The following is a 13,747-nucleotide window of genomic DNA, read 5'->3' as shown; positions in this document are numbered from 1 at the left end:
TATAATTTTGTTAAAGATCTCAGGAAACAGGCTCGACAGCTGGATAATGAACTTGACCTGAAACTAGTTTCCTTCAGTAAACTATGTACCAGTTACAGCCACAGCAGTGCTCGAGATGGAAGGCGCGACAGGTATAGGTACTACCAGATTCTGTCTCTTATGCCTTAAACTATATGTTTTTAAAGCATTAAAAAATAAACTAAAATATATAACTTTGTAATTTGTTCTATTCGTGAATGTTTGGTATTTATTTTTATGTTATTATTTGTTTTGTTTTTTAGTGATTTATAAAACTTAATTCTTGAGACTTAGAGACCCTTAGGCAAAGATTGTGACAGTGTCAGGAGGAAAATGTGAAGGCTTAAGAATGAGTTTGTGTTAAAAATAAGTTACTAGTTCAGCCAGTGTAGGAAAATGTGGTTGATTGGCCCACATTGTACTTCGTACATCTTCTGATTGCTAAATAGATCTGAGGAACTACCCACATGCAAAGTACACGTACTGCTATTCTGGCATTTTAGAATGAATCTAATGCCATTTTAGAATGAATCTTATGTGTATATCCTTGCTATAAATCAAGCTATTTTTCATATTGGTTCTTTTTTGAGAAACTAGTATACTACTTTATTGAGCATATAGAAAATGTATTCTTTTAAATTTTTTTCAAATTGAAGTAGCATTGGTTAATAACATTATCTAAGTTTCAGGTGTACAACATTGTAATTTTGTCTGTATGCACTATAGTGTACTCACTACCAAAAGTCCAGTTTCCATCTGTCACCATACATTTGACCCTCTTTTCCCATGTTGACCCTCCCCCAATCACCCATCTGTTTTCTGTATCTATGAGTTTGTTTTTGTTTTGTGTGTTGGTTTGTTTCTTTTTTGTTTTTTATTCCACATGAGTGAAATCATAGAGTTTTTGTCCTTTTCTGTCTTATTTCACTTCGCATAATAACCTCAAGGACCATTCATATTGTTCAAATGGCAAGATTTCATCTTTTTTTTATGGCTGAGTAGTATTGCACTGTGTATGTGTGTGTGTGTGTGTGTCACATATGCTTTACCCATTCATTCATCGATGGACACTAGGTTGTTTCCATATCTTGGCTATTAGAAATAATGCTGCAGTGAGCATAGATAGGGCTATACATACCTTTTCAAATTCGTGTTTTCATATGCTTCAGATAAATACCCAGAAGAGGAATTGCTGGATTATATGGTAGTTCTACTGGAAAATATATTCATATCTTTGAATCTTACGTTCACTTTAGGCCATCCACTTATTTCAAAAAATATGAGGAAATATTTAAGATGCTTAGAAAAAGGTATAAAGGATAATATAATGGATCCTCGTGTACCTATCTCCCATTTTAAGAAATTATCGTTACCAATTCAGTCGAAGCCCCGGTGGCATCCATTTTTTTCTCTCCCTGTAATCTCCGTATATTTTTACTGTACTGTATATGTGTTCCTAAACAATTCGTAGTATCCTACTGTAGTTCTTTTACAACTTGCTTTTTTGTTAACATTATCTTTGAGATTAAGATATGGATACATTTAACTCTGGTATATTCATTTGCTACATATAGAATTATCTTTATGGTTATATCAATTTATTATGTAGATGGATATTGTTTTCAATTTTTGCTAATTAATAATAATTTTAATAGCTGGCACTGTTCATCATGTGTCAGGTACTGTTTTAAGAGCTGTATATAAAGACTGCTGGAAAAATTTTTACTTATAAAAATGTTTTTATCCATCTAACAGTGAAATTGCTCGTAGCAGAGTTAGTTGTTATCCTGTGTTTATTTTACATACTTTTTTGAGGGTTGGTGGTGGTGGGATATTTTTCAGCTAATAACAATAAAAAGTGAGCTTGGATTTGAACCCACGTTTTTCTGTCTCCATAGCCATGCTCTAAAACCATCTATGCACATTCTAACAGAAGACTCATTTTGATGCTATAGCCAAAGTGTTGCTTCTTTATAATAGGGCACATTATAAAAGAACAAACGATAACAGGGCCAACATCAACATGTTGAGTCTAGGACCTGGGATCTGAAAGTAAGCTGTTGGCACGTCACGTAGCTTTATTTGCAGCGCATTGCTTTGGGCTTCCCTTTACTTAGCAAGTAAAGAGAGTTGAAGAATGTTCCTTTCCATGATTAAGTTTATTTTACCACTGCAAAGCCTGTTTCCTGAATTTAGGTCTCCTACTTGGCTATGCCAATGATTATACAATTTTAAAACTCCAAGTAGTTAAGAGGTGAAATTACATGATGCTTTTTCTGTGTTCTCTGTACTTCTTAAACTTAATACTTTTGTGACTCCTTTAAAGGCAAAACTGTGTTGCAGACATTCCTTAAGAAATTCTACAACAAATTGGGACTGACTTTGTGGACTTACTTCAGCCTCTCTGTCCTGTTCAGTAAGAATCCGAAGGCCCTGAGGCTCAAGATCCCATGTGCATTTTAAAGTCTTTTGTTTGTTGCCCAGGTGGAAAACATGTCAGAATGAATGAGTTCACTGATGACCAGAGTTTTCCTTCCAGGAGTAATTTTGTTTATTTTCTGTATTTTAAGAATTTAATGGTCGATGGATCATCACATACCTATAAATTGAACTAAATTTAACTGAATTTTATATTGTGGAGAAGGACTTTTTGACCATTTTCCTAGACTTCATATTCTCTCCTGAGAATGGTGAATGTAGAAATTGCTTCCTCATTCGTTCTACAAGTACTTAATAAGCATCTGCCATGTGCCAAGCTGTATTCTAGGAGCTGGGTATTTATCTTTGAATAAGACATAGGTAATTTCCTTCCTTATGGAGCTTACATTCATTGGCCAATTGTTCTTTTTTATATATCTGGTATGGGAGGGTCTGTATTAGTAGTATATAGAGTATTCTTGCCTGGGCACATTTAAGGGATAACCACAGAAACTTGAGTTGGCTCTGACAGTAATAAAGAATTAGATATTTTTATATATTTTAAGGCAAATAAATTGAAATGTTTCAAGAAGAAATAAAAATTTGGACCTAGACAAACATCTTAAAAATCCTCATTAGCTACTTTGTTGTCTATTTCATTGCTTGTTACTATTGCTGTGGAAATGTATGTGGAGAAGGGAAATAGTAGTCGCTAAGGTACTATTTTGATGTTAAATTGATGACTTAATCTGTTTTCATTTGCCATACCCCAATCATTGTCCCAGGGCAGGACAGTGTCTTCAGTAAGATTGGAGAGCATTGTCATTGCCTGGGTATTTGTCTGTGTTCAGTATAACTAAGAGCTGTATTGAGCTGCTTGTGTGATAATACATACCACTTGGGGACCTTACGAAGGTTAGTGGTTTTTCAGAGGAGGCAAAAGAACTTTCAGGGCGTGTGGTTTTAGAATTTGAATCTGTCAACCATAAGTTTCATTTGTAAAAAGTTATATTTTTGACTTTCTGAAATTTAGATGTTAAAAGAGTTCAAATTTTTGCCAAACAAAACTGAAACAATTGCGTAATGTAAGTAGAAATGTAGAGGATTGGTACTAAACAACTTCCCTCCTAGACATGGCTGTCTGTATTAGACTCAAAGCCAGTTCCTGATTATTTCATAACTAGTTATCCAATCTGTTGATCATTTAAATCTCAATTTTATTTTATTTCTACTTGGTAAGAGTCAATGAAAGAAGAGAGAACTTAATTTAAGGTCTATACTATGTGGCAACCATAAGGTCTATACTATAAGCAATGATAATAGCTTTGCAGTAAAAAATTTAAAAGATTATTCCTTATAGATCCTGTAGCATAATTTGTAATACATTTTATGACTCCTCATATATGCAGTATTACAAAGTTCTACAGTTTTATTTCAGATATGTTCTTTTAGATTCAGCATTTAATTGGGCACTGCCATAGCTTAAGTTACTTTCATTTGGGAAACAGTAAACAAGCATTTGGTATTTCTTTACATTATTAAGATTGAATGTATTAAAGCTTGGGGAAATCTTATATTCAATTATACTTTATACTGAATTTAATATTTAGGATATGTGTGATCCATATAGGAAAACTTTTATAAAAAGTACAGCTTCTGAAGAACAGAATATCTCAGGAATTCTACCTGATCTCTTTAGGGACAATTGCCTTATTCTTTTAAGTATGTTTTAAAGGATTAGGTTTAAGTAATGGATTCTCTTTATTTGTGCTTCTCTTTAGCTCTGACACAACACCCCTTTTAAATGGATCAAGCCAAGACAGAATGTTTGAAACAATGGCAATTGAGATTGAACAGCTTTTGGCAAGGGTAAGCTCTTTCTGTTAAATGGCTATTTTGCTGATAACTGTGTACTTGTTAGGTACGGTACTGGATTATATTAATGTAGACATGTTTATTGAAATCACCCTTTCATTCAAGATGTGTGCCTCCCAGGCCACTTGAATTTTGATGGTAGCCATGGGTGTTATTTTAGCTTTTATGTATTATTCGGCAGAAATACTGACTCCTTGCCTACTGGCTTCTTGTTTTTGGTTGGTTTGTTTTGCTGTTAGCCAAAGGGCAAACAGGCATGTAATTTACTCTTATCTCCTTATAGTGCTTTCTACAATATTTTTGTTTTTTGGTGTTTTTTTTTAGCTTACAGAAGTAAATGATAAAATGGCAGAATATACCAATAGTGCGGGTGTCCCCTCTTTGAATGCGGCACTGATGCATACATTACAACGACATAGAGACATTCTGCAGGTAATATATGGGGCTTGAGATTTTATGTTGTTACGGGGTGTTTTTTTTTAATCCCTGAATAGAATGTGTGTGCATATGTATTCAAGAGAACAAAGGGAAAAATCTGGGAGGATAAATGCTATGCTATAGAAGTTTGTCTTGTTTTACTTTTTTTTCTTGGTATTATACATTTCTGAAAATGTCTAATATCTGTTGCTTTTGCCTGGTAAATTAAATAATACTCATCAGTAGGTAACAGTACTACTGTGGGAGACCTTGCTAGCTAACTGTAACAGTGAGATAGCCAATGGTCATGCTTAGGCAATAATATGGTGGTTTAGAGTATATTTTCATTAGGCTTTGAACGTAACATGGAAGGGGAGTAATTTACTATATTTAGTATATTATTTGAGAAAATGCTAAAAGTGTATGAAGGAAATGAAATAAACTCTTTAATATTTACATATGGGGATGTTAAAAATATAGCAGGCAAATATTTTTAATATTGAAAAAAGTCAACAACCATTTCTAATTTTAAAAACTCTGTTAAAAATAGGAATAAAAGGATACTTTATTTGCCTAATGCAAAAATGTGTATATCAGATTAAAAGCTAGCATCATGCTTAATAATAAAGCACTAAAAACATTCCTATTCAAGGAAAAAACAAGACAAGGATACCCACAGTCACCACAGATATATAACATTGTTTTGGAAGTTCTTGGTGGTGCAATTAGACAATAAAAAGAAACAAGATATAAATATTAGAAAGGATGAGACAAAATTTATATTATGTGGCAGTGATAAGAGTATATATATATATATATATATATATATATATATATTTATTTATATATATAGCTAATACAAACAGGAAATCTAAAAAAAATTAGAAACAAATTCAATAAGATGGTGATTACAAAATTAACATATAAAAGTAAGTAGTTTTTCTCATACAAACAATAACCTGTTAGAAAGTACAGTGGAAGAAACTATAAATTCCTTATGTATAAATTTAATGAGAATGTATAGGACTTGTATGTGTAAAACTCTACTGAGGAACATAAAAGCTTTTGGATAGGAAGAGTTCTCTAAATCAATCTATAAATTGCTTTCACAATGGAAATAACAGGGTTTTTTGTTTGCTTGTTTCATTTTTTTTTTAATTGGCAAAATGACACCAAAGTTTATTTGGAATCAGACATAACAAGAATAACCAAGAAAAAACATGTAAAAATGAAGATAAGTAGTAAGAGATACCTAGTTCTACCAGATACTAAAACCTTTTAAGAAGCTAGAATAATTAAGACAGTTTGATTCTAGAGGAAAAGAGACCAATAGAACAGAATAGAGTTCATGTATAGACCCAAATATGCATGGAAATTTAGTTTTACCATAAAGGTGGTATTTTAGATTTGTTGGGGGAAAAGAGAGGGATTTTAAAATAAATAGAGCTTACCTTTGTAATAGGTAAGTTATTTATAAAAATTAAAAAACCTGAAAAAATAAAATAGAGCTGTAACAATTGGCTAATTATTGGGGGGGAACCCTCAAATTCTATCTCATGTCTCTTACCCAAAGTAAATTCCAAATAGATCAAAGACTTATATATAGAAAAAGAAACCATAAAAGATCAGGATGAAGCATGGGTGAAATTATACATTTCGGATAGTAAAGTACTTTCTAAGCAAGACCTAATACCAGAAACTATAACAAATGACTAATTTGCTTAATGTACAGAGAAATAATAGAAATAAGAAAAAGATAACCTAATGGGAAAATGGGCAAAGGAGATGAACTTGTTTACAGAAAATGAGTAGCCAGAACCATAAATATTCAGCTACATTTCCAAATAAAAATATGCAAATAAAAATGAGACATGATTTTATGTCTGTCAGATTAGGAAATATTGAAACATTTGTATATATTGAAACATTATTGGCAAGAGTGTAGAAAAATGGGCATTCATCGATTTTGCTGGGAACATAAATCAGTGCAGTCTATCTATATGGCAGTTTAGCGCTACCAGAATTTAATGTAAGATTCTTTGATCCAGTTATTCTGCTAGGTATCTACTCTTTAAATGCATTTTAATAAGAGAGAGAGTTCAATAAAATATATATACAAGAATGTTTATTGTGGCATTTTTTAAACAGCAAAAAATGAAAGCAACTAAAATGTTCATCAATAGGCAATTTATTAAATTATGATAGAGTCATAAGATAGAATTCTATATAGCTATTAAAAAGAATGTAGATTTCTATTTGCTAATATGGAAAGATTACTTGATATTTTATGAACTACAGAAAACAAGGTGTACAGCAGAATATAGTATGATTTCTTTAGCATAAATGAAAGAAATAATAGATAAGCTTGTACATGCAAAAACATATCCTGAAAGAAAATTAAAGAAAGTGATGATAATGATCTGAGCTGTGGAGCAGGATGGTTTTTACTTTTATTCCTTTTGGTGCTCTTTCAGTATTCTCCCCATGTTCGTGTATTATTTTTGTTTTTAAAGTGTCAACAGGGACTCTCTGAAAAATGAGATTATGATTTTCATCTTTATATATGTCTCTGAATTTAAAAAAAAAGTAATGAATGCTCCTTACTGTCTTAAAAATATGGTAATAGAAAAAGAAAGTAAAATATTTAAAACTTATTTTGTTCTTTATGATTTTCTTGGTTCTGTTCTTTCTTTGACTGGTTTAAGAATTAAATTTCTGCAGGAGTTCCAAAAGGATGAACTTTTAAAATAAGCCCCATCAGATGCACTGATGAGTAGAAAGAGCCTCTTAAGTTTTATCCTAGTCTATTTGAAGTCATTTTATCGTAGAATTATTTTTTTCTTTACAACTCTGCTCCACAAGAAGACAAGGTATTATCATAGGAGATAGGAAGGATAGTGATTTAGTGGCACTATTACCCTAGCACTGAATTGTTTTCATTTAAAAGGTCACGCTTCAGAAAGTGATTATAATGTCATTTTTACCTCTTGGCAATTTGATTTGTTAAGTAGCAGTTTGCTTGATGGAAATTTATGATAGGATGACAATACATAACTGGCTCAGTAAGATGAAAATATATAATTAGCTTATGTTGAGACTGGATACTGATTTATTGCAGGATTATACACATGAATTCCATAAAACCAAAGCAAACTTTATGGCAATACGGGAAAGGGAGAATCTCATGGGATCAGTACAAAAGGATATCGAGTAAGTTACCTTTTATATTATTTTGTAGGATATTTATTCAGATTTAAATTTATAGTATATCCATGATTAACTGTAAATTGAGTAGCAGAACCATGATTTAGATTTCAAGGTTTCTAATTCCGACTTCACTGTTTTTAAACATTTCTGCTTACAATATGGTCCTAATCTACTGTGTTGGTCTTATCGCCAGCTTCCCCTAAGTTTTTATCATGGGCTCCTGACAACCTTGACTCTCCTATCTTAAATCAAAGTCCAGCTTAGATGACATCTTCATGAGTTTTTCTCCGATCCTACTACCTACCTTAAGAATTATACATTATCAGTAACTGAAGCTCTCTGTGTTTCCCTTCCTGATTACCACCTCTGCCCCTCCCTTCTCCTTGCCCCAACAATTATACATTCAGGTGGCTGTCAAAGTAGCTTTTACTTACCTAGAATCTGAAGTACCTTTCTTTCCAGATTTTGTACAAAGTCATAGCCTTATGTCAAATTATTTAAGGACTTCAAACATTTTTATGCTGATCTCAATCCATAATTTTGAAGTTTTATTCTTCTATCCCTTTACCTCACTGCCAATAATACATTCTAACATTTTATACGCGTACATATTTTTGACATTTTTTTTGGCAACTGAACATAGCTGACAAGGTTAAATCCATTGACCATCTAATTAAAGTTGAAGACTTCCCACTTTTGGATTGATACCTATCATTGTCTTACTTGTGATAAGTTTATGATACTTAACGTTTCATAAGTAAGATGGTCCTTGTGTTTCATAAACTGTGGTCTACATTATCATATCATAAACTGATGTAAATCACATGTCCTCTGAGAAACATTTTCCTAGATATCCTTTATTTTGTTGTTAACCATGAGACAGTTTTGCGGCAGAAATAATTTAATAGTCAATGCATTCAAAATTTTTTCCCAAAACTTTAACCCAGGATTATCTAGCCACCAAAGTTATGTTTCTACCTCGAGAAATTATCTTGGAAAATTAATTTTTATTGTTTGTCTCTATTTTATCTATGTTTTTAAAGTTTATTCATATGTACCTTGTGTAACGAGTAAGAAAATGAAACATTTTTGCCATAATTAGGAATTTTGTGATACTTTTAGCTCTCAGGAACACGTAAATCTTTTTATTTCTGTACTGTCTATTTACATATATCTGTTAAGGAATGTGTTGAGAACCAGTGTAGGGGATAACCTTTAATGTACAGGCATTTAGCTCCCCCACAACTGGTGGAAATCACTGGAATACAGCCTTATTTTCTGAAAGATGATCATAAGAGAAACATGTTCATCATTCGTTAAACTATTTCTTGATTACCAACAATGACTAAGACACTATGTAAGTCACAGTAGAAGGAAGAAATGAAAAGATCAACTTGGCCCTATAGGAGTTTATAATCTAGTTGCTAGAGGGGAGTAAGGCACATACTCAAATGAATATAATATGAGCAGAATGCTGTTAGTCAGATGAGATATAGTAATAGTAACTGATATTTTAAAGTTTTTTCCAATTACGTACCACTTTTCCATATATTATCTCCCTTTTGGCTTCATGTAATCTTTTGGTATAGATAGACATTATTAGTTCTATTTTATAAAACTAGGTATTAACTCTTTCACTGCATTAATTAAGTTTTCCCAAAATGTGTCAAAAATCTACAAAAAGTGAAAAATTGGTATTTTGACTATTTTATCATTTAATAACGTTTTGAGCTGCTTTGTACATAAATGATATTATTTTTATTTTAAACCTTTGTTATATGTTAATAAATTTACTATTATATTGAATTTTAGCAAAAGAATACTCAAAACATACTAAGTGGCATCAATTAGATTTAAGTATAGATAAATTAGAATATACTGGCTTTTGTAATAAAACATTTATTACAAAATGTTACACAATGTGGCATACAAAACGTCTTTGTTGTTGATAAAGTAAGCCACAGGAAAACATATATCCGAACATCGGAGGAAAACGTATCCGAACATCACAGCAAAAGAGTTAAGAGACTTGTCTAAGGTTAACTGACTAATAAATGATGGAATACAGATTTAAATTGAAATTATCAGCCTTCCCAGCCCAGTGTGTTCTCAGTTTTATCATGCTGCTTTCCCTAGTGTTTTCTTTCCCGCTGCGCTTTGCACGGTAGCACTGCCTCTCAGCCAGTGGTTGAGTTTTAGCAGCATGACCCTCTTTTGTCTTACTGCAGTAGTACGTGCAGTTACGTGAATTTTTTATTTTGTTCTTGATACTTTATTGTAAGTAAAGAACAGAAATATGAAAGTGTTGATAGTAATGATACAAAGCATTTTCTGGTAAATTTTAATGCACTTAAGACCAAGATAAAAATCCTTAAGTATGCCAAAACTGGCAGATCTTTAGCTTCATTTTAGTGCTCTTTAGGCTTCAGTTGATGGACTGCATGTACCATTGTGAAGGCAACATTCCATTTCGGTAGTTTCCCCACCCTGAGTGCTGTGTAGTGATCGTTCCAAAGTTTTACTTCCACTTGAACAAAATAAAGATACAGGAGATAATAGAGAAAGGGAAAGTAAGATTTTTGTTTGTTTAAGAATGTTGGATTACTTTGGTGAAAAATAATAAGCTCTTAGCCTAAATTAGAGGCATTCATATTTATTTATAATACACGTCATTTTTAGAAGGAAATGACAAGGATTGTACATTTTTATTGTTCATTCAAAACTGGAGAAACTCAGTTTGTCCACTTTGAAAATTACTAGACTCAGTCACTTAATCTTTTTTTGCAATATCTGCCAAGTGTGTTCTTAAATTTTCTGTTCTGTTCTAGATCATATAAAAGTGGTTCTGGAGTAAACAACAGAAGAACTGAGCTATTTTTGAAAGAACATGACCATCTTCGAAAGTAGGTATTATTGAACATAGGCATACTATGTAGTTTTCCATGCTTATTAATTCATTTACTTATGCGAGAAACATTTTATGGCATTTATTACAGTAAGTGTTTTTATCAGTGCTAATTCATTTAATTCCTCTAATGATCCTATTTGGTAGAAATGGAATTGCAACTCTTTTGACCATAATTAGGAAAGAAATTATACTGTCAAATATCCAAAATCTGCATTCACATCACTTCATTGTTATCTGTAATATGTCTTTTATTGCCTAATGTTTCTTTTCTTTATCAAGTCTATTGTTCTAATACTTTTGTCCACTTCTGTAGGTTATTAGTAATAATAATAGCAATAATACTGATACTGACTTATATTCAAATGGCCTGATGCCACTTATATATGTCAAGAAGCTTTATAAAGGGTAATTAGCCATTCATCACATCCAAAAAAAATGTTTTCTAAGAATTCAGAAAAAAATACCTAAAAACTTCGATGAACTGTATATGTGTATCTTTTTTTTAATTTTCTTTTTTTTTTTTTTAATTTATTGGGGTGACAATTGTTAGTAAAATTACATAGATTTCAGGTGTACAGTTCTGTATTACATCATCTATAAATCCCATTGTGTGTTCATCACCCAGAGTCAGTTCTCCTTCCATCAGTATATGTGTATCTTAATACAAGTCACCATACTATATCCTTGCTTCATCTATTTTTTTCTCTGAAATGTACCAGTTTCTTTATTTCTTCTGTATTTTGTTATAGAACTTAAAGATCAGAAAATTACTTATCTCCGTGAGTTCAGCTCCTGAGCATTTGAGCAGCTAGTATCGATGATAGTTAAATGTTATGAATTCACTTATTTGCTGCTGAATGTCATAAATTAGTCATGTTCATATCAGCTTAATGTACTGTTCAATTGATTTTTCTTTAAAGATGACCACTTTAAATATAAGCTGTTGAAATCAGAACACGTAAAAATCAAGACCTTTTTAGAAGTCTAGGTGCTTCTAGTGTCAAATAATTTAGTGTTTTTCCTTAATCTGTTGAATATTATTAATTGGCACAAGGGGGCAGTCTTTTCTAGAGTACGTGTAGTTTGCAGTTATTCATAGCTTTGGTTGTTCATTTTGTATTTGATAAAGACCACCATAAAAAGAATTTTTGCATTACATACAAAACTATTAAATACGGAGGGTGCCAAAAAAATGTATACACATTTTAAGAAAGGAAAAACCTGTATTAAAATGGTAACAGTAAATGACACTAGCATCCATGTGATTAACGCCATCTTTTGAGCGAACATCACACTACACGTTGCTACCATAATTCAATTCAACTTCGAAAAGTAATACATAGATAACATCTCTTAAAACGTGTACATTTTTTTGGCATCCCCGGTATATGCTTGGGGTACAGAGTAATTTCAGGGATAAGATTCCCAAGTGATACAAAATAAAGATTGATTGCGTTAGTGTTTTTATATTTATTGCCTCAAAAAGAAATAAAACAGAAATACAGTAGTTTCGTTACTTTAAGAATGATTTGTTGCTGAAAAGAGTATCCCAGAGTAATTACATGAATTACTATCCCTTATTTCATTATTTTAGAACACGTTTATTATAAATTTTATATGAAAATGTGCTATTTTGTATTTATTTTGATAATTCAAAGAAAACTCATGGGGGGGCTGGTTAGCTCAGTTGGTTAGAACGCGGGGCTCTTAACAACAAGGTTGCCTTGCCTGTTCGATCCCCGCATGGGCCACTGTGAGCTGCACCCTCCACATCTAGATTGAAACAAATACTTGACTTGGATCTGATGGGTCCTGGAAAAACACACTTAAAATAAAAGTTAAAAAAGAAAACCTTCAGGAGTTTAATATTGTCCTTTTAACAGAAAAAAATTACAATAATTCAGAGGCACACAGCTTAAATAATTTGTTTAGGGTTATAAAAGTGTCTAGAGTATTGGAAATCAAAAAGGTATTTTCTATTTATTTTTTCAGACAATTTTATATATAATACATTCCTTTCAACATTCTTGTGAGAAAGTTTGTGCTCATGCTGTACAGAGAGAAATTGAGTCAGATGAACTTGAATGGAATATAAGCTTCTGATGAATTAGGGGACTTGTTGAGACTGAAAACAAGGGCTTAGTCATTGCTCTTTATATTAGAACACAGAGCTTCCAAATACATTTTTGAAAAATCAATATTTTTTGTAAATTACAAATACTAGTTAGGTAATAACATTATGGACTAATATATATGCAAAATAATATGAAAAACATTCTCTGTTTTTTCAGTGTTGTCTCCGTATTTTATTTGCTGAATGTTTTGTGGAAGAATTAGCAAGATTTTCTTTTTAGAGTAACTTTTTAAATAAAATCTATAAGTACTCTTTTTATTACCCATTTTAGAAATTATGAATAATTCAACACAAAAAAGACAAATCACTCATCAGTATAGATTCTGTAATCATTTTTATTCATCGGTAGATTGTGTGCCTTTTCCCATGTTATTTGATAATTTTTTTGTTTGTGTTTGAATAGTTCTTTTAACTTTTAATAGTGTATATATTACATAAAACAGATAAACCCTAATTCATGTAACCGTTTCCCTAATGTTGGCCTTTTGGATTATTTTCAGTTTTTACTATTTTTCATATTGAAGTCTTTGCATGTATCCATAATTATTTCCTTATGATAAATTTCTAGGATTAGAATTGCAGGATTAAGGAATATATTTATTTTTAAAGTTTTTGATATAGTATTGTCAGATTTCCCTCTATAAAGTTTTTCTAGTTTAGAGTCCCATTAATAGTGTATATATAAACATTCCCCAGAGCCTTCAGTAACACTTTTATTCTTTTTTAAATTCATGCCACAAAAATAGGGAAAAATTCTCAGGCAGTATGAT

General features: G+C 31.6%; 1 protein-coding gene across 2 annotated transcripts in view; it reads left to right on the top strand.

Annotated features, from left to right (window-relative positions):
• GOSR1 (golgi SNAP receptor complex member 1) overlaps positions 1–13,747 on the top strand; it is a 37,629-nt gene that overhangs the window by 2,469 nt on the left and 21,413 nt on the right. The window contains exons 2-6 of one of the 2 annotated variants that reach the window (XM_019739533.2): positions 17–131; positions 4,218–4,305; positions 4,636–4,743; positions 7,847–7,938; positions 10,764–10,838. In XM_019739533.2, the coding sequence (XP_019595092.2) occupies positions 17–131; positions 4,218–4,305; positions 4,636–4,743; positions 7,847–7,938; positions 10,764–10,838 (478 nt within the window). Of the gene's footprint in view, positions 1–16; positions 138–4,217; positions 4,306–4,635; positions 4,744–7,846; positions 7,939–10,763; positions 10,839–13,747 lie in introns of both variants that reach the window. The other variant, XM_019739532.2, reaches the window with a different exon arrangement.

This window comes from Rhinolophus sinicus, linkage group LG15 (assembly GCF_036562045.2).
Source record: "Rhinolophus sinicus isolate RSC01 linkage group LG15, ASM3656204v1, whole genome shotgun sequence".
In the NCBI taxonomy this organism is placed as follows: domain Eukaryota; kingdom Metazoa; phylum Chordata; class Mammalia; order Chiroptera; family Rhinolophidae; genus Rhinolophus; species Rhinolophus sinicus.
Note: the sequence above shows the minus strand (reverse complement) of the source record. Positions and strands in the feature narration are given on the sequence as shown.